The sequence below is a fragment of the Meles meles genome, chromosome 7 (assembly GCF_922984935.1).
Source record: "Meles meles chromosome 7, mMelMel3.1 paternal haplotype, whole genome shotgun sequence".
NCBI lineage: Eukaryota > Metazoa > Chordata > Mammalia > Carnivora > Mustelidae > Meles > Meles meles.
Genome location: NC_060072.1, coordinates 18,064,687 through 18,087,087, shown reverse-complemented (window position 1 = coordinate 18,087,087; position 22,401 = coordinate 18,064,687). Strand labels below are relative to the sequence as shown.

The following is a 22,401-nucleotide window of genomic DNA, read 5'->3' as shown; positions in this document are numbered from 1 at the left end:
TTGGTAGCTTTTGTTCCCTGAACACTTTCCATACAGCTTTGGAGGATGAGAATGAAAATGGGGCCTCCCAAACTCTGGCCCCACAGGAGCAAAGATCTCAGAGCCCTACTCCTCAGTGCACCCTCAGAGAAAAGAGTCAATCATTCCTGTCTCCCTGGCTACCAGCTGCACTCCAAGCTCATCCGGCCTGTACTGAGTGTTTCTATCTCTGGCTCGTGCCCCATTTGGTGTCTCCAAACCCAGCAGATTCCTGCAGCGCACACCTGCACTCCTCCTCCCAGAGAAGGAAGGTTCATCTCCCCAGATCTGCCACTTGTGGGGTCCCTGCTCAAAGAGCAGTGGCCCGACTTTGCCTCAGATCATGGTTTAAGGTAATCCCAAACTGAAAGCTCGCTCCTCAGCTCTGTCTCTGCAGTCAGCCTCCCCACTGTGATACCTGGGAGCTCAGTCACTCAGGCACCCCCCAGTGTTTCTGTGACCCTGCGGGTCCTAAGACCACACTATCCCAACAAGAGCTCCACCCCCTGCTTAACCTCTGGAGTGATGTCCGTCAGTGGAGCAGACTTCTGAAAGTTCAGATTTTTTGCTCCGCTGCTCTACGGTTTGCCAGGAACTTACCTCTCCTCCCTCAGTGTGTCTTCCTATATATTGCCTCATATTCACTGCACATCCTATCTTCCAGAAAGTAGTCGCTTTTCTGTTCATAGAATTGCTGCTATTCTTCTCTTCAATCTCCTGTTGAGTTTGTAGGTGTTCAGAGTGGTTTGATAACTATCTACCTGAATTCCTGGGACCAGACAAAATTTAGGTCTCCTATTCCTCTGCCATCTTGCTCCTCCTAGAAACCTAAATTTTTCAGTAAGAAACCTAAATTGAGACTCAGGAGAGAAAACTCCAAGCTCCAGTTTCCAATCAATAGAACTTTGGGAGATGAGGGAATATCCTGACTCCCTACCATCCAAAGAGATGCCTGGTGCTCAGTGGCCACTGAGTACCTAAAATACAGATAGTGCAACTAAAGGACTGAACTTTAAATCTCAGTTCATGTCACTTAGTTTAAATTTAAATAGCCACATACAGCAGGTTTGCACCATATTGGAGAACACAGCTCTAGAATGTAATGGTTAGAAGAGCAGGATTTGAAGTCAGACTGGCCTGAGTATGTAACCAACTTCACTCGCTTGTGACCTGGGGCAATCTATTCAGCCTCTCTAAACCCTCGCCATCTGTAAAATAGGAATAATAATACCTGCCTGTGGGACTGACAATTTAGCAAAGCTCTGAGCAGCAGGTCACAAGCACTCACTCAATGGAAGCATATAGTCAGTGAGGACAAAAACAGTCCAGTGGTAACCAAACCATGCATGGGTGGATGGATGGTTGGGTGAGTGGATGGATAGATGGTGGATGGATGGATGGATGGATGGATAGATGGATGGATAGATGGTAGGTGGATGGTGGATGGTGGGTGGATGGTGGATAGATGGATGGATAGATGGACGGTGGGTGGATGGATAGGGGATGGATGATGGATTGGATGATGGATGGTGGATGGATGGTTGGATGGATGGATGGCAGATGGATGGATGGATAGTGGATGGATGGGTGGTGGATGGGTAGATGGATGGTGGATAGATGGATGGATGGATGGATAGATGGACGGATGGACAGTGGATGGATAGATGGACGGATGGACAGTGGATGGATGGATGGTGGATGGATGGTGGGTGGATGAATGGTTGGATGGATGGATAGGTGGATGGTGGATGGATGGTGGGTGGATGGATGGATGGATGGTGTGTGGATGGTGGATGGATGGATTGATAGACGGTGGATGGATGGATTGATAGACGGTGGATGGATGGATGGTGGATTGATGGTGGATGGATGGATGGTAGATGGATGGATGGTTCAGTGATGGCTGATCTTTTCCATTAGCAAAGACGAGGGAAACTTGCAATCTTTTTCAGCTGGGCCTCCACTGGGTGTCAGTGTGGTTTCATCCAGTAAGGCACTGGTCCCACAGAGGTGGCAATTCTGCCAGTAAGTAGGACAGCTCTATTAGCTTCAGTTTATTTTTAACACTGACTTTAACTTGCTGCCAGAGCATTCTCCTACCCTGCTGTTGATTAGTTTAGAAATGATTTAGAGTTGCATTGGCAAAGGGTTTTTATCTCTGCTGCCAATGCCCTCACCTCCTCAGTGCCTCATTCCTGGTTAGGGCAGAATGCAAAGCCCACTGTCTCTGACATGACTCTCAAATCAATCCCACAATTGTGTTTCACTAATAACAGTAGCTTGCATTTGCTGAGCACCCACTGTGCATCAGGCAATGTGCGAAGTTTGACAGGCATGATCTCTTTGGATCCTCACACAACTCTGCAAGCTTGGTTCCTCATGTTATGGATAAAGAAGCAGAGAGGTTTCTCAAGGTCAAGCAGCTATTTTGGTAATATAAGCAGAATTAGACTCCAAATATCTTACTCCAGAGCCTGGGCACCTGAACACTGCACTCTTCTTGCCCCTGATAAACATCCACCATGCATCAGACCCCCAGACAAACAATAAGATGCTAAAGAGGGGACAGATTAATTCCCCAAAGAGCTGAAATGCAGGTTACAATTATGATCCAGGGTGCAGAGCACACACAGGATGCTATGGGAACAGGAGAGGGAGCAGCTCCCTCTACCAAGAGGCATAGCACTGGGGGCTTCAGGCACTGTCCCCCTGACCCAAATGGCCATAGTTTGGCCACTTTAAAGTCACCCACCCCAAACATTTTTGTGTCTCTAGATCACTGTGACACCAGTTCAACAAAGTCCACGTGCTCTTTAAAAGACATCTCAGAATTCTTCCACAACTCATTTCTCCTTCCCAAGGGCACTTTCTTGGCAATGGCTGCTGACCCTGAAGTAGGTATCAGGTGTTCCCAAAGGCTGTCCATGCCAGGCCAGTTAATCCAGTACAGTGGCTGTTACCAGAAGACAGACACAGGGAGAGGCTCATGCCATGCAGCCTGGAGTGAAGTTCAGTGGCAAGGACAACTCTTAGTTAACATCAAAGTTGGGAACCCGGGCTGGGTTACATTCCCTTCCCTCTTCTGCCTCCTTGTGTTCTTCCATCAGCTGCATGACCCTTAAGACCTTGAACCTCTGAGTCCAGCTCCCCACTACAGTGTGAGTCCTTGAATTTAGGCATTGTGAACTACTCATATTCGTATACCCAGTGCCTCCTACAGTGACTGCTGCTAGGTAGGAATTGAGTAGGTATTTTTGTAATTGAGTTGAATTGACCCTTCTCTACTGAAAGTTAGTACACCCCCTCCACACACCAGTTACCTCCATGACCAGTCTGGCCTTTCTCTGGAGCTCCTGTTCCAACAGCTACAGCCATAGGTGAACATCAAAGTGCTTTGTTAAAATAGAAAGAATGGCAAGTCCGTTTCTAAAGTGAGGATGGCAATGACCAATCCAATTCAAGTTTTGATGTTATTTTTATGAATACTTGAGTTGGATGTCTCCCACATTTCATAGGTAGCACAGGGTTCATGAGCTCTACCTCACAGAGTGCAGTGAGCATCCCAGGAGACAATGTGTGTAAAGCATGTGGCAAAATGCCTGATGGATAATAAGTGCTCAATAAATGGAAATGCAGAGCCAATGCTAGGGTGAGGTGAAGAAGAGACCTGCTTCAGGCGACAAATTTAAGGAGGCATCAAAAACTCAGTAATCAAGATAAGTCATTTCATTTCTCAGTCAGGACCCCTATAACAAAGGACCAAAGGGGTGACTTCAAAAACAAGAATTTAGGGTCTCCATTCTGGATGCTAGAAATCCAAAATCAACATGTCAGTAGGGCTGTGTTCTTTCTGAGTGCTCTGGGAGAGGGTGCTTCCATCCCTCGAAGCTTCTGGACAGGCAGGCGTCCTGGGGCTTGAAGGGTACCACTGCCACCTGTGCATGGCTGTCTTGTCCTCGTGTCTGTGTCCTCTCCTCTTTTTAAAATGACCAGTCATACTTGGTGAAGGCCCCCATAGGACCTCAATGTAACCAATCACATCTGCAGTGCCTCTGTTTCCAAATAAGGTGACTCTGAGAGACAGAGGGTAAGCACTTCAATGGATCCTTCTAAGCGACAAAATTCAACCCATGACAATCATATTTTTAAATTCTTGAATAAAACATCCAAATTTCAAAGAAAGGCAGGATCCAACTCTGCACTGGATCCACTTCACCTCATTCTGTCCGCCCTCTGCCCCTCCTCCCTGCACCTCTCCCTGTATCCTGCCTCCCCCTTCTCACCTTAATCCTGGCCCCGTAGGATGCTATCTTGATTAATAATGTACTTGTGCTGTTGGAGGTATTGTGATAAAGCAACAGAAGAGATGTTGTAGGGAAATACCGGGAGGAGGGAGGCCTCCCAAGGGATTCCGGTCTAATAGGGGAGAAAACTATATAGATGGAGAAAGAAAAATTAGAGCCCTGCCCACTGTTGGCCAACAGCCAGGCTTGCTGCTCCCAGCTAGGTAGCGATGCTGCCCTGCTGAGCAGACAGTTTCACAGGGTATCACCATCGATGACTCGCTGTATCCATGCTGGAATAAGACAAAAACTAGGCCACTGCAGCATCATGTCTGGATAGAGAAATAAATAATGACAGTGGGCAACTGGAAAAATAACCCAGCAACTATCTCTTCTGGCCACCATGAGCAGCTCTGCTGCTCACCTTTCGAGGCCACCCGAACCCCCACCTCTGTGCTGCCAGCTTAGAGGTCCCAGCACAGAAGCTGCTCCTCTGGGCTCCAGCAGCACCTTCTTTGTACTTCGCCCACTATCACAACCTATAATGACCGATTTTGTCTATGCCTGAGAGTCTACTACCACCAGTGGTCAAACAGTCAGCAGCAAGGGTCAGCGGTGATGACAGAAGTAGCAGAGCCACTCATGGATTTCCACTGGTGTGCAGAAGGGAGCACAGGAGAGGCAAAGTCACAGAAGTGTGCAGTGCCAGAGGTGTGTCTCTCCCAGGCCACCCCACCCAGCTATTCCTGACCAGCTCCCATCACCATTGATCTATCACGTTCTGGCATTCATCACACTGCATTGTGATGGGCTGCCTTCTGCCATTAGACATAGAGGGCACGGACTTCATCTTGTTTCTCTTTAGGTCATTAATCCCAAGCACAGCACTCTGAGCATGAGAGATATCCAATATGTGTTTGGAAGGCAGGAAAGTAAACTAATGAGTTATCCCTTGTGCTTAAAACCTAAGATGTTTAAAATGAAGCAATGGAAAATGAAAAGTAAAAAAGTTGGAATCACATTGGATGGAGACTTGTTTGCCAAGGAGAGGGATTTAGATTTCATTTGGTCAACAATTCGTGGTCACTGAGATATTTGGGGGAAGATCATCTGCCATTACTGGTCAAACGAAATGGATGGAACAGAGAATTGAGAACTTGGACACCAAGTCCAGATAAAATGCTACTGCAACAGTCCAGGCAAAACATGGCAAGCATTTGAAGGAGAACAGTTCTGATAAGAACAAAGAGCAAGGGATCAAAGTGGGACACATAACAAAGATTTCAAAAGATTTGATGTCTTACTAGATGTTTGGAATACTTCCTTAATCCTTGCTTTGCCAATGTTTGGTTAGGTTTTTAAAGCAACAAATCTTAATTATGTTTCACTTGAGTTACTGTTAAATTGGCTGACATGCACTGAACATATGTGGTGGGCAGAAGAATGTCCCTGCAAAGAAGTCCATATCCTCAGCCCTGAAACTTGTAAATATGTTAGGCTATATGACAAAGGAGAATTAAGGAAATTAAACTAAGATAATAAATCTGTGTTGTTTTACATCACAATTAGGTCGTGGTAATTTGTTACAGCAGGAGAAGGAAACCAATACAATATGTTGCACAAAGGGCTGTGCCAACGGTGCTGGTGACCCAGCCAGATTATAAATCTTGCTACAAGTGAGCTGCAGACTGAGTGCTAAAGAATTGACCATTTATTTCAAATACCTTCACTTGTCATTCCTGAAATGACCTCTCAGTGGGCTAAAAAGCTATCTATTTCAAGCTAAAAGATAAGGCATAGTTATTCTCTGCCTTTTCAAATTTCTCTTTTGTACTTGAAGGTCGCCATCATTCAGGAAGTAAGATTTATCCCAACAGAGAGTAGTTCCCTACCACCAACAGTGATTGAGTCAGTGGTAGCTTTTCTCTATAAAACATGACCAGTGTATAAAAAAACATTAAGTTAATTCCCTTCTTGAGACATCCAATGATGAAGTAAATAGTTTAAAGGTAGAGAAAAGCACTCCAGTGCACTCCAACACACCACTACATTATCTCATCCAGCTATAGAAATCCCAGGAGTAGGTATCACTATCCTCATGTTATACATAAATAAATTGGAGCTAATAGAGGGAAAATGAAGCCAAGATCCAAACCAGGGTCTCTAGGACTTCACGCCCTTGGCTCTTCCCATGTCCTTATACAGATTCTCAATGAAAACTCTCTCAAAGCATTACTCCTCCAGAATCTCCGGAAATCTATCTCAGGTAATGAAAAAAATATCGCTGTTTTTCTGTCTGCAGTGTGCAGCTGTGTGCATGGAGTGTGCAACAGTGGGATAGATGGTGATGGAAGCTGTGAGTGCTACTCTGCGTACACCGGCCCCAACTGCGACAAGCGTAAGTCCAGCCAGCTTCCTTAATGCCCTGCCAGAGCAGATAGGCACAGATGGATGCCTTTCAACTTTGTGCTCACATACCGGGGCTCTGCATGGATGAGGCACCATTGAATGTTTTCCTGGGGGGAAAACCAAAAATTAGAAAGGAAGACAAAGGAAAGGGGAGGATGGGAAGGGAGGGGAGAGGAGGGAAGCAAATGGAGGGGGAGGAGAGGGGAGGGTAGAGATGGTATAGAAGAGGAAGTTATGGGAGATTTGGGAGCGATGTACTGACAGAGCTATGATTTAAGAAGGTCAAGTTGGCAGCAGTGTGAAGGACTGAATAGAGAAAGCTGGAAAACCAGCTGAGGCCATGGCAACGAGTCTGCTGTGCAGTAAGGGAGACAAGGCATGTTCTCAAGTTCATGTCTCAAGTACAGAACACACGCACAGGAAATGAAGGTTCACTAAGTCTAAGTGAGTCACCATAGGTCACAAAACTACCAAATAGAAGACTGGAATTCAAATCATTTGAAATTCTTTAAATGCTCTATCCCACTGGGTCCAAGCATGAGATAGGGACCACAGAGTGATTGAAGCAAGGAAAGTTTAATAGAAAGAATCAGTAAGCTATGACAGGAGAGTAGCTATAAAAACCCAAAGTGAATTCTAGGGCTGCTCGAGTGTAACAGAGGAAATTTGGAAAGGGGTGGTTATCCCCCAGGCTGAGTTCAAACCTTGTTGGAGAAGGTATGGTGGCAGGCCACCGGGTAGAGGAGAATTTTGCTGGTTTGCCCAAGCCAGCATGGGACCACACTCATCTGGCTGGCAGGCAAAAAGGCTCCAAGACACAGATGAGCCAAGGCTGGTGAGCAAACACACAAAGGAAGCTGGAGTGCTGGGGGTGCAACGTCTGTGTGTGGAAAGGGCTGTGGGAAGGTGGCCACCGGGTCCCGGCTGAGGATGCAAGGTGACCAATAGACCATGCACTCTGAGTGATGGCTGAAGCAGTGTCCTCACACGCCCACACCACTGACAGACTGTATGACAGTGTCAAGCACACACAGCAGAAACAGAACCCTGCACAAAGGAACCAAGGAGAGGAGCCCTGTTTTCCTTCAGTGGCCCCCAGAATCCCCCTACCAACCAAGCTTCATATATCACTGTAAAGGAGAACTAGAATCCAGTCCATTATCAAAGAGCGGGTAATGAAGTGTGAATTTGGAGCCAGCCATTAAGAAACCGTGCATAAACAATGAATCTTGGAACACTGAAAAAATTAAATTAAATTAAATTTTTTTAAAAACTGGACATTCTTCATTTGACACTAGCCTCTCTTAACTTATCCTCTGGATTTTAATCTTCTGATCCGTAAAATGAAGGGACTGGACAAGATTCAAATGCAACAAATTCAAACTCATTTCATAGAAAGTCACTATGGGGCTATGCACAGTAAAAAGGATGAATAAAACACAGACTTCGTCCTGTGGAGGAGACAGACTTGCAAATGAGTGATTCAAATCAACAGCCAAATGAGACTCAGGGGGATAGAATAAACCCTTCTGGAGACCTCAGTCAGCCTCCTTTCCTGGCCACGCCCATCATTGCCCAGTGGACTCATGAGCAAAGATCTTTTTAATAAGACAGTAAACCCAGCCCAGAAACCACCCTAGTGGAGAACACAGGCAGATTTGCCTCCTAATGACAAAATAATTCTGCTCAGTCAAGAGAGAAACAATAGACTGGCATGAAATACTTGCAACCCACATGGCAGGGAAGTTGTCATAATAATATGAACCTGATTTTAAAATTTGCCAAAGAGCTGCTACTTCTCAGGAGGAGAGATAAAAACTAGGCAACAAGCATAGAAAAGGTGCTTGACCCATGCAGAAATCCCAGTGAATCACAGATGAATTTAAAACCATACCAAAGTGATATTTTAAGAGGTTTGGAGGTTTGGTTGTGGTTTGGTTTGGTTAGGGGTTTGTTTTTGCTCACTATGTTATACAGATTGCAAAGATAGATAATATCTACCTGTGGGTAGGAGAGAAGTTACAGTACAGTCAATGGGGTGATGAAGTGCTACAACCTATGAGGGAAATTTCTCTCTTAAATTTTTTGAAGTATGCTTACAGTTTGTTGCCATAGCCCCAATTCTAGGAATTTACCTGGAGAAAAAGAGAGGCAGGCACTAGTAGGTAAAAAGAGATGTACAAAGAAATCCATGCAGTATTGTGCATAACGCTAGCTGCTGCAAGAAGCAAATACAAAAATCCAATGGCTTAACACCATTGTACCAAGGCATCCCAAGCTACCACATCAAACTCACAAGAGTGTTATGGATATTTTAAACTTTCGAGGGAGACAGCGATGCATCTAGCTTGAGTTAGCTTGAGTTGCTAGCTTGAGTTAGTTCACAATTTCAACATTAGGTAGCACTCGATCCCTTCCAATGATACCATCTTTACAAAACTGTGTTTTCAGTGCTTGCAAAGATAAAAAGCAACTATCGTGCGAAAATCCTTCAGAATGGAATGAGGGTGGTCATCTCCAATCTGCGTCCAAGTTTGGAGAAGTTGGGCCATGTCCAAAAAGCTCACACATTCCACTTATTAGTAAATGTGGTTATTTAAGAATGAAATAAAAATATTTCTCTTTATACTAACCACATTACTTTTTCAAATGGTTACTGAGGTCTCATGAGACACTTAATGAATTCCTTGGTTCTAACAACTTAATAAATGGACCTGGTAGATATTTCTTTTAGACTGGGACACCATGAAAACATTAAGACACCAATTAAGACACCATGACCTGAGAATTTGGGGAACCTCCAGCTTAACATAATAGAGGTGTAATTCTTACTCATGTTATAGTCCTGTGTGGGTGTTTGTGGCTGACACCAGCTTCCTACCACATGGTGATTAGGGATCCAGATATCTTTCTATTTTGTGCCTCTGCCATTCCATAGCAGTTCAGACTGTTCTGTTTTGAGCCATGGAAGGAAGAAGAGAGGATGGAGAAGCCTCTGCTTATGAAATCCTGAATGATACATCCAATTTCCTCTCAATATCCCATCAATGAAAAGTAGTCATGTGACCCCACCTAGATGCAAAGACAGTTTAGAATGTAATCCTTGAAAGGGCAGCCACTTTCTGGCAATGATTCTACTTTATGGAAAGAGATATTCTCTACAAATGTTTGCTTCAACTGGTCACTGTTGGGGATAATTCTCCTTGAGTATCTCATATTTGTACACTCCTGAGGGCAGCACACTTACTGCTCTTTGTTCCAACATCTTTTCAGGGATGCTTGTACTGCAAACGGCCTTGGAAGATGTAGGGTCTCCCCTTGGGAACAAAGTGTAGGCATGCGTACTGCCTGCTCGAGGTATCAATGGATTACCTTTCAGTTCAAAATTCATCCTTTTTGTCTGCTCTGTGAAAATGGAGGGGAGTTTGTAAATATAGCTCATTTGCCAGCCCAAGAGGTAAAAGATTATGCATAGAGGGTGCTGGAGGGACACTGAGGAAGGAAGGGTTTTCTCTTCCTGTTTCTGCTATCTCTCACTCACGAAGGCCCCCACAGAACTTGGGTTTTCTCCAGTGTTCAGCCCTCCAGTTTCTCCAGTGGTAGGTCCCAGAAGAGCTCAGCTTCCTCCAGTGTTTTTCTACTATGTACCTTGACTAAGGCTTACGTCAGGCGGTGGTGGTAGGGCCAGGAGCCCTGGACAGCACAGGCCTGTGCCCCACCACACAGAGACACACCTGCTCCTCGGTATGCCTTCTCTTCAGGGACACGCGTGCCAAGGGCCCTGCAAGACTGACCATCTGGAGAGACAGCCACGTCCCCTCTCTCCCACACGGCTGACCCCTGAAGCCGCCCTGGCCCCAGCCACATGCAGAAGTATGCTGCCTTTCCAAGGGAGTAACTTCTCAGCTTCTGGTTCTGGAAGCATTCAGTGGCAAGCAGCTTCCCCAGGCACCAAATGAACCCAGAGGCTTGGCACCTGCTTGTGGATGACCTTCCCTGGAGCCCTAAGGGGAAGATTTCCAGCAAGTCTCACCACCATGGTACCTCAGTGCTTTCTCCACCACTTAGTGACCAAGGCCTGCCCTTGTCCAGTGACATCTGGGTCTCAGTCCTGGAGAGAGAAAGGCTCTACCTTGGGTGCTTATTTCAATCTTAGTGGAGTGGTTACTTTGTATATATCCACTATTGCTTCATTCTTAAGAACTCTTTTTAACTCTCTTGAATTTTCTGCTGATAATACTTTGAAAACATTCCCTATTCAAATAATTGTGTGGTGCTATCTCTTGCCTGGGCCCTAAATAATATATTGCCTATTATTTAAAAAAAAAAAAAAACTTAGGTTCCCTAAAATTGGGGCTCCTCCCCTGTAATGCAATCCAGTGCAGCCCCTCTCTGCATTGTCCCACGGTACTTGGGGCTTGGAAGAACTGGTGCAAAAATGCCACCTCTGGCTCCTACTCTTGATGTGAGTAATAAATTGTCCTTCACCTCTGACCCAGGAGTCTCATAGCTTCTACCAGCATCCATGGAACCGTATTAGCCTAACTTCTTAGCTTTGCACATTGGATAACATGTCAGTTTCCTTGTTTTTGATAACCATGTGCCCCCCAGATGATGAAATACTATGCAGTTATTAGAGATTAAAATAGATCTTTTAAAAACCTCCATAATATATTGTTAAATTAAAAATCAAGTTGCTAAATATTATTACAGGATTCCATTTTGATCCCAAAAAAATCACCTAAATAAATTTGTAAGTGAATGTAGTATATTGGCTGTTGATATTGTTTACTTTGGGAGTGAAATGGAAGAATGAGAATCAGAAAACAGTTAATTTTTACTTTATAGATTCTGTGTTCTTCGAATTGTCACAGTGTGTCTTTTTAAATTATTTTTTAATCACAAAGAGTACTGCATTGGTTGAATTTTTTAGAATCAGTTATTCCACTAATGTGGGTATCTCAACAATCTTCCTTTGCAGCCATCCCTGAATGTGCAGCCTTGCTCTGCCCCGAAAATGCCAGATGCTCACCTTCCAGCCAAGATGAAACGAAACTGGAATGCAAATGCCTTCCCAGTTACCGAGGCAATGGCCACTACTGCGAGCGTGAGTCGAATTTAGATCCTGCTAGCTCATTAATTGAGTTGTTTAAGTTACTCAACAGGAAAAAAAAAAAAAAACCCTCACAACCTCTCTAATATTCACACAATGACACTTCTATTTTTCTCTGTGTTAAGTTGAATGAAATATATAACAAGTGCTGAGCACATGCTCATCCATGACAGCTTTTCAATAAATGGCAATCTCTCCTTCCATTATCAAAGCATATAAATAGATTTTTACACATAGTTTTATATCAACTGTACTGATGTTAGGACAAAATACAGTCTGTCTGTCTTTTCCTTTCCTTTCCTTTCTTTTTTTTAACTTAAATTCCATTAGCAAAGGAATAGCACATCATTTGTTTTTGATATAATGTTCAGTGATTCATTAGTTGAATTAAAGGGGGCATGTGGTATGATGAGCACTGGCTTTTATATTTCCTTTCCATGCTCATTTGCTTTGTGAGAGATTGTGTTGTGTATTGAGGTGAACTCTGGAGGTTAACTGCCAGCATTCAAATCCCAGATCAGCTTATTACTAAATACAAGACCTTGGACAAATTCTTTAACTTGCTTGTGCCTCCATTTTCCTATCTATCAAATGGGGATAATAATGGCTCCTACCTTACAGAGTTGTTGTAAGGATTAACTGAGTTAACGTATGGCAAATGCTTAGACAAGGCCAGTACCTATTATAAATACCACAAGCATTAGTGTTTTCTTTCATGCTATTTTATATTTAAATCCACACATAACATGGCACAGTAATATATCAACACAATATTTATAGTTATAATCTCTGACAGCCATATATAAATCTGTTCAACAGGTCGGGGGCATCAGGTGCGGCAAGATGAACTGTATCTTACTCTCTCTCTTAAAACTATCCAATTGCCTGTGCAACTTTGATGAGCTCATACCCTGTCATTCCCTTTCAAGCCATCAATCCATGTTTACAAGCAACCTGCCATCCTCATGCTCATTGCACGTACCTGGGACCAAATCGGCACAGTTGCACATGCCAAGAAGGCTACCACGGGGATGGCCAAGTGTGCTTACCAGTAGACCCCTGCCAGACTCACTATGGAAATTGCCCTACAGAGTCTACAGTGTGCATATATGATGGGCCCGGACAGGTGAGAACATGAGGCATGGGATTAGGGTGTCTAGAAGCAGGACAGCCGACCAAAGCTGAAACTGTGCCATGGGTATCACTTGTCTGCTAGGTTCTCCCACTTTTCCCTTTCAATGCTCAGCTTGGGGTTTCTTTCCCTGTAGGCCTCCCTGTGCTGAGGGCTAACCTCAATGTGTCCCCTCCTCAGTCCATCCTCTGAACTCACATTTTCCCAGCACCCCCAAGGAAAACTAACTGTCCTACATTCTCTTGTGCCCTGGTCCTCAATGGCAATTGACAAAATATATACACAACTCAAATTAGATTAACAAATTAACTATTAACCAAGTCTTGGGTGAATATGTCATTGACTTTCACCTACAATCCTCTGTTTCCTCTCATATCCTTTCAAGGTAAGAGAGGATTCTTAGAACCAAAAATATTCTGTCCCAAAGAGATGAACCATGATAAAATGTCAGGCAGCCCTGACAGTTTGTAGGGAGCAGTAAGACTATTCTGGGGTGAGACCCTGTCCCTCTAAATCACACCAGGGCCTTGACTGGTGAAAAACAGCCAGGTCTAGAGATCTTTGCTGAAGAATCCAGTTGAAAGAGCCCTTTCACCAATACTTCATTCTTCCATCAACTATTTAGTAGGTGCCCACTGAGTCCATAACTGCGCATCAAGCTCAGAGGAGGAAACATCTCTGTACAGCAGGATATTGCTGCCCTGGAAAGAGGAAAGTCTTCAGTGCCTGGCCCAACCAGTCATGTGTCCCCAGCAATCCAATCGCCCCATGGCAGTGCTCCAGGAGTTCCCTGTAGAGAATCGACCCAATCTCATCTTGAGGGGAAAATGTATATTGCATGCCATTTCTGCTCTCAGTGTCTGAGGAAGGTTTGGAAAGAAATTCAAGGAGCGGAGCCTCCATCCTCAAAATGAGGGCCCTTATGGGAAAAGCCACATTATACTCTGGGCAAGGTCCCATGACCTTGGGAGTGAGAGTAAAAATAAACTTTGTCTCTCAAAAATGGGGCCCAAGGCAGATTTTCAAGTCTTGGAAACCCCCATTGTTCACATTTATTATTTATTATTCCCATTATTCCAGGGTAGGGTTCCTCAACTTTGACATCACCAGCATTTTGGACTGGATAATCCTTCATTGTGAGGGTTGTCCGTGCATTGTAGGATGCTTCGCAGCATCCTTGGCCTCTGATGACTCTGCCCCCTGTCTCCTGTTGTGACAATCAGAAATTTCTGGAGATACTGCCCAATGTCACGTTGAGAGTCCCAGTTGAAAACCACCCTTTTAGCGATCTGAGCATCATATCTCTCATCTGAGCCTCATCTCTACTCACCTGTAGATATTCTAAAGCCAGGAATTATGGATCCAGAAAGGCCAAGGGTTAGGAAACAAGAAATCTAAAAAGGTAAACTTTACCAACAAAGTGTTATTTCCCAATGGGTGAAATACATAGATATGACTCCCAATTCCAAATACTTTGACAAATTGTTAATTGAAGTCCACACCTTGGGCCTACCCCAAGTTGGTTCTTATGGCAGAATACAGATGGACTAAAGAAGGATGTCAGCTTCTGTGATTAATGAGAACCCTTTGTTTTTCTCTCCTTATCTTCTGAAGTCTCACTGTGACTGTAAAGAACATTACCACAATTATGTCCCTGGAGTGGGGTGCAGCATGATCAATGTCTGTAAGTCTAACAACCCCTGTCACAGGAATGCTAACTGCACTACCATCGCACCAGGCCAAACCAAGTAAGTCTGTTCAGTTCTACCACCTTCTTTCCAAGTAGTGGCTAGTCAATGCCGTAAGTTCCTCAAAGTGCGGGAAATGGGTCTTACTCAGTCTTGTACCCACCATACCCCCATCTTGCAGGATGCAAGATACCCAATACATCTTTCTTTAATCACTGAATCATTCAACAATTGTTTCCTTTGTAATGACCATTAGAACACGTTGAGATACTGCCGTGGACTGATAACTGGGTAGTAAGTAGTCAGAGCGTGGGAGAAGGAAACCACCATAGCTGGGAAAACAAAGGTCTGCTGTGATGACAGGAGTTTGACCTCTAATGTATATGCCTGTTTCCTCATTCATGAAATATTGCTTGCTAGTGGTGCCAAACAAGACTGGGGAAGGTGAATAAACACCAGTGGTGTTTCCTGGACTCCAGGTTTTAAGAGAAGGGACTTACCGAGAGTAAAAATATTTGTGTGAAAACTCCTGAGGCAAAGGAAGCTTGTGTGGTGGTATTAGAGGTGAAGGACCTGGATCTGAGTCTCAGTACTGGTATCTACTAGCTGAATGACCTTGGCAAAGTGACACCATATCCCTGGTCTTAGTTTCTCCATGTATGAAATGAGCACAGTGATGTCCACTCACTATGTTGTGAACATTCCATGAGAGAATGTTCTAGAAACTACTATACAGCTGTATTATGTTTTCATTAGTGGGTGAACTGAGGCTAGAACCCCAGTCTTTGACTCCCAGACTAAGTCGGCTACCTCTGTATCACTTCTTGTTCTTATTGTCATCAGCATCTGTGAAGGACTCACTGCCACGATGAGCTCAAAGCCATAGTAGACATTGAACCATGTAATAACTAACCAGTTTCTGTTTGCAGAGCTCCTTTTCATCTGCTCTGAAGTTTATTTTTATAGTTGGGTCTTGAATGTGTGGATATGCCCCAATAGGTTTTAGGATTGTCATGTTTTATTGTTAAATAAGTAGATATGTACTCCCTGTGGGTAGTCAAGAGAGCTTGGACATCAGAACACCTGGGTTCAAGTCCCAGTTCTGCCATTTACCTTCACCTCTCTGAATTACATTTCCTCTGTCATAAAAGGAGAGTTGCACCTCCCACCAGACTTGTGATGAGGAGTTCATGAGTATATACTCATCAGTCTCAGAGCAGAACCTGGCATATAGAAATCACTCACACGTGTGCATGCACACACCAACACACCACAGTTGTGCATCTAGGCACATTTGCACCCGACACACATGTGTGTACAGGTTACACACTTTTTGCCATCCTCTCAGAAAGTCTGAGTACAATTCTTCAAACAATTTCTCTCCTTTGTATTTGAGAGGATAAAATAAAAAATGAAACGGAGGAATATCAGAATCATGTAAGTGGCATTAAAGCTTGTGTTTAGAATGTCAGTGGGGCTACCACTTGATCCCCTTGATCGCCCTCCCCCAAAAATGGACTGTCTGGGAAGGCTGGAAAGAGGATGAAGTTAAAGCCTGGCTATGTTACAATGATGAAATGTGGGGCCATCACTAACTTAGTGCAGATAATTTAGTTTACCTTAGGTAAAGATTTATTTTGTTTACGCCTCTTCAATACAGCAAGGAGCTTAGGCAGAATATTCAAAATCATATTGTGTTAGTCCCAGAGGTCCACCCAATAAAGAAGAATGGGCTCAAACAGGGGCTCTCTCACTCACCACTGCAGTGACATTGGACAGGCCATGTAAGTTTTCCTTCACCCTACAAGTCCACCAGAGACCAAGAGCATCTCCTTAGAAAGAAGAGTTGACCCTTATAAGCATCCTTTTAAACTATCAGCTCCATGTTAATTATTACTAAGAAGAACAAATAGCTTCCTGCCCTGCCCTGGACATTACACTTAGAGCATCCCATTCTGGCCCGCCACCAGCTACACGAGGGCAAGCAGTCGGAGAAATAAGGGGACACACTCTCCCAGGGCCTGAGCCCCCCTCATAGACCATACTCATGTAGCTCTGCCTAAATGCCTCCAGACCAGCTTCCGGGACCTGTGCAAGTTCTTTCTGGTATGATTCTCCCCAGGGCATGGACAAGAGTTGTTTGTAGAGGGTATGGACAAGCAACATGGTGGAAACCTTTGAACATCCTCTCGGCTCTGGTTCCACTGTCCTACTCTTCTTGAAACATGCCATGACGTTCCCAGCTCTATACACTTGCTCATGCTATTCTTCTGCTCAGATATCATTCCCTCCTCACCTCCTCCAAGTCAGGCTAGCATACTGATCCTTCACTGTTCATTGCCTCTCAGCCTTTTGGCTAAGATCAAGTGGATCCTTCACTGTTCAGCTCAAGTGTCCCCACCTCTAGGATCTCTTCTCTCTCCTCCCAGCCCACTCAGCATTCCCCTGGGATCCCTGGAATGCTTCTGTACATAGTGCATGCATAGTTCAGTGGTGATGAGCACAAACACTGTCACCTACAGGTTGAGTGGTCTTGAAAGAGATATTAATCTCTCTGTCCTGCTGTTTCCTCATCTAAAATGGATGGGGCTGGAGATTATGCTGAGTGAAATAAGTCAAACAGAGAGAGTTAATTATCATATGGTTTCATTTATTTGTGGAGCATAACAAATAACATGGAGGACATAGGGAGATGGAGAGGAGAAGGGAGTTGAGGGAAATTGGAAGGGGAGGTGAACCATGAGAGACTATGGACTCTGAAAAACAATCTGAGGGTTTTGAAGGGGCGGGGGGTGGGAGGTTGGGGGAGCCAGGTGGTGGGTATTAAGGAGGGCATGTATTGCATGGAGCACTGGGTATGGTGCAAAAACAATGAATTCTGTTATGTTGAAAATAAATAAATAAATAATAAAATAAAATGGGGCTAAAACCAGAACCCACCTCATCAGATTGTTGTATTAAATAAGATACCATAGTAAGGCCCTTACCAAGGTAACTGGTATGGCAGCTATTAATAGATATTAGCTATTAGTGTTACTGATCTCAATTCCCAATTAGAAAGTAAGGTCCTGGGGGTCCATGTCTTAGTCATCTTTATTACAACAACTCCTGTCACCCATTACAACAATGACTTGAGTGACACTTTGGAAGAACAAATGAATCAATGAAGGACTGAAATGAACAAGTGAACAAGTGAAGGAAGCAACTGTAGTAGGTAACCCTGTAATTTCACTAAATCTCACCCAGCACTCTATGTAATTAATTCCTTCCCATAACTTATAAAATGCCAATGGCTGAGGGGTGTTTTTAGAGCTGTAAGACAGCAAGAGACCTTCACTGCTAATAAAGAAGCAATTTACAAAAGGGCACCCTGCCGTGAATGTGCCACGGCAAGCTGAGAGCCTTTAAGTCAGAAAACCGTCTCATGAGATCTCAGACTCCACACCAAGATTTTAAACAACAATAAAAAGTATTTATATCCCACACATTCCATTTAGCAGTGTCACCAGTAAAATGTGATTCTGCCATCCTGAGGCAAGATAAGTCAAGTCACTTTCTACAAAACAGACTATTGGCCTCATAACAACTTAGGGAAATTTTAGAAACATACTTAGCAGTTTGTACAGGTTACTTATTTTGCTATTATCAGCTGCCTTCAAATGAATTGCATGTAATTTAGATCGAGGACTATAGTATCACTCTAAGAGTTACCAATTGTCCCTGGCCCTCACCCTGTGCTTCTCAAACTCACTGCACAGGTCTTGCCGAGGAAGTTGATATTTGAGTAGGAAGCTGTTACTTGACTGTATTAAGTAGATTCTTGATTCACTGTTCGATATACCTGAGTGATTCCTCATAACAAGGTTTCTGAAGCTCAGCACTACTGACCTTTGGGGCTGGAGAACACTTTGCTGTAGGGGCTGTCCCCTGCATTGTAGGGTGTTCAGCAGCATCCGTGCCCCCCCCCCACTAGATGCCGGCGGGACCTTCACTTCTGTTCTTACAACCAAAAGTATCTCCAGACATTCTCATAGGTCCTCAGGGAACTCTGGTTGCTCTATGAAAAATTCCAAAACCTCAATTAGTAAATGATCTGCCAATCATCCATCTGGCCAGGAAACTCATATGCATCGTAGAATTCTCCTAAGTGGTACTTTCTCTGAGAACCTGTCCCTTATTTCTCTAGGCACAATCAGTCACTTCCTCCTCCGTACCCCATAGCATCCTATTCAAGCCTCCATCGTGGCTCTTTCTAGAACTTCAGCTGTGTAGTTATGGACTTTCTCTGCTATATCCCAGCTCCCCACCACCCCCTCCCAGGACTGGCGCTGTTGCCACCATCTCCACCATCACCATCACCATCATCATTGTCATCGTCATCATCGTCATCATCATCATCATCTACCAAGAACCGAGCTTTTCCTATGTGTCTGTCACTGTGCCAGCCCTTGTGCATCATCTCTTCCACTGGCAACCCTAAAGGTATTAGTAAACCCATTTCATGGATGAGGAAGCTGAGACTTTAGGAGGTCAAGTGGCTTTATCATGTTACTCAAAATTGTTTGATTTCAGGCCCATCTTCAGCATGTGAGACACTAAAAGGGCAAGATGTCCGTTATCATCCTTTATATATCCTTTATAGCCCTATATATATATATATATATATATATATATACATATAGCCCTATATACATCCTTTATAGCCCTCCTCCTTGGCAAGCTTCCTAGAATTAAGTAGATACTTGGTAAACAATCAGTTCTACAATTAGGCATCATCCCAAGTGCTGGGATATAATGAGGAAGGAGTGGGAAGCAGGTTCTAGGAGAGCTTCCCACCCAGCAGAGGAGACAACACCTCAGGAACTCATTGGTGGAGAGGGTTGTGATGGACAAGGTACCCACAGGCTGTCAGGGCGAGTCAGGAGGCCAGGTAAGACTCCTTAGAGCAAGTCATGCTGAGCCAAGAGGTGAGGCCAGGAGACCATTCCTGGCAGGGCCCATGGCCTGAGAAGGGCATCCCAGTCTCTAGAAAAGAAGGCAATTTGGGATTGCTGGAATTTGCAGCATGCAGCAGAAAGGAGACAGGAGCAAATTCCCCCCTTTGGGGGTCTTCCAGACCATGCTAAGCATTTCGAACTTCTTCTGTATGGAGTCCATGTCATTTTAAGCACAAAGGTGCCGATTTCCCTTCTGGAGAGACCACTCAGAGGGTGGTGTGAAGGACCGATTTGAGGGGAAAGAAAGTAAGAGCAGAAAGGCCAGTTAGGAAGTCACCACAGCAGTGCAGGCAGAGGTAATAAAACTCCGAAATGTTTGTTCAGCAAACTTGTTGAAAATATGTCTATTTGCCATGGGACCATATTTGGAAACACAACTGGACTCATGAGTGTATAACTGGCCTTTGGAAGCCTCTCGTCAACGTGAGTCATGTCTGTGGTATGAATGGCCGCAGCCTCCCTTCAGCTCTCATCTCTGCAGTGCCCCTCCCCTACCTGGTGTTTGGTTCTCCACTTATCCGAGGATACTGTGCAGTGTCGCCTTCCCAGACACCTTGCCAGCTTCAGCCGGCTGTCAGCTCACCTTTGCTAGGTAGCAGTGGTGTGCTACAGCCAGGGCTTCCCGAGTTGCAAAAGCGGATGGTTACATTTTCAGAATTTTGCAAACTGGTTGACATCACACTGGTAGTTTGAAATTGGCTAAGGTGGGGGTACAACCCGTGGAAATTGGCAAAATTCGAACAGTAGGGCTCTGCACTACAGCCTCCCTCCCAGAGAGCTGGTTATTAAACATTTACCAGCACACCAGGGCTAATGCACCTTTAAACCTCATCCCTAAATCCATTAGTCTTTTTTTTTTCTGGTGTTCCAAGATTCTTTGGTTATGCACCACACCCAGTGCTCCATGCAATACATACCCTCCTTAACACCCACCACCAGGCTCACCCATGTCTCCACCCCCTTCCCCTCCAAAACCCTCAGTTTGTTTCTCAGAGTCCATAGTCTCTCATGGTTTGTCTCCCCCTCCGATTTCCCCCAACTCACTTCTCCTCTCCTTTAGTCTTTTATGAAACTATTGTATAAAATTTCTGCAAATTTCATTATCTATGTATTTATTACAAATCAATTGCCCCTTATTCAACTGTTAATTACATACCTGCTCTGAACCGAGCCCTGCGCTAGATCATGACATTAACATGGGGCATAAATAAGCACATGACCCTTGCCCTTACTCTGCTCTCAAGTGAGTGAGTTGGACTGTAGGATCTCAACACTCAATGCCTTTAAGACCCTGAGAATGTGTTTCCACCCTCCCTGTAGATGCACTTGCCAGAAAGGTTATGTGGGTGATGGCTCAACATGTTATGGAAACATCATGGAGCGACTCAGAGAATTAAACACTGAACCTAGAGGAAAATGGCAAGGAAAGCTGACCTCTTTCCTCTCACTCCTGGGTACGTAGCCATGGGTGCAGGTTTCCGCATAGGGGGCAACCATCTGTCAGGCAAGGCATCTGCAAGACACAATCATTCAGAAAGTGGTGGGCAGGGGAGGAATCTATTGGAATTGGCCATCCTACGGAGACATCATACAGGTGGAAAAGAAAGAACAGGCTGCTGTTTCCAAGGAGACAAGGAGTGAGCGCCGAGAGGTCCAGAGGTGCCACAGTTAGTAGGCAGAATGCTGACGACAGGGTCCTGGGCTCACTATAGATTAATAAGTAGGGAACAATGAGACAGGGCAGCTATTGATACGAAGATGGAGATCATCCTCTTTCCCTTGACCTTATGGGTCCTCCAGGTGTGAAGCAAGGTTGGCAGATAATACTGGGAACAGAGAGTGACAAAACCTGGGAATGTATCCATGTTCCACAGTGCTACTGAGTTTTGAGAATAGTTGGTGTGACCTTCTCACACACTGCTGGATGTTCAGCATTGCTGCCCTTCCCCCTCTCTAACCACTAACTGTACCTGCATTGACACCTACCCTCCCAGCCTCTCAGTCAGGTTGACAATCTAAAAGGCCCTCATCATTTCCAATTACCTCCAGCATCATTACCCAATGCCCCCTTGAGAATGAATTATTACAGCTGATTACAGCATTGGGCAAGACTTTCAATAAGATACAAATTTGACCAACCAACAGAAAGTAAAACACAAATTTGACCAATCAAGAGGAGCCGTAAAATATCAATATCAAGAATTTGCCAGTCACCAAAAAATGATCTCGCAGAAAGAGCACTGATAGAGAGTGGATCAATGCCACGTTGTTGGCAAAAATATGCAGTTAATGCATTAGGTTAACATTAGAATATAACATATGTTCTTAACATACAGTCTGCACAAATGACCTCTTTCCAAGGCATCCTACAGGGAGTCATTTGTGGCATGCTTCTGGCTTCTTATAACCCTCCTCTAAGAACTCAGACTATCAAATAACAGACTGGGGTGACAGAGTGTCCTTTGTGGACTGTGCTCTCAAACATTTCCCTGGACAAAGTCCCATGGACCTTCCACCCATTTATGAAGTGCTGGTCCACATTGTCTGCTGTGTGACAGCCCAGAGCCCTCCCTGCTGTCTCAGGTTCTCCAGGAGAATGGAAATAGGACCAGCTACATAACTTGCAGGACACCATGAAAATGACAAGATAGAGTCCTTGGCTCAAAAATTAATGAACATTTCAAGGTGGCCACTGCAGAGTATTAAATCAATCATGAGCCTCTTCTGAGTTGGCCTTGGATGGAACAAAGCTGTGTCTTTG

The 22,401-nt window shown here is 44.5% G+C and overlaps 1 protein-coding gene across 1 annotated transcript in view; it reads left to right on the top strand.

The window, feature by feature from the left end:
• STAB2 (stabilin 2) overlaps positions 1-22,401 on the top strand; it is a 164,718-nt gene that overhangs the window by 33,436 nt on the left and 108,881 nt on the right. Inside the window, exons 6-10 of the mRNA XM_046013404.1 lie at positions 6,604-6,699; positions 11,692-11,817; positions 12,753-12,949; positions 14,570-14,703; positions 20,961-21,094. Coding sequence (XP_045869360.1) covers positions 6,604-6,699; positions 11,692-11,817; positions 12,753-12,949; positions 14,570-14,703; positions 20,961-21,094 — 687 coding nt within the window. The remainder of the gene's footprint in view (positions 1-6,603; positions 6,700-11,691; positions 11,818-12,752; positions 12,950-14,569; positions 14,704-20,960; positions 21,095-22,401) is intronic.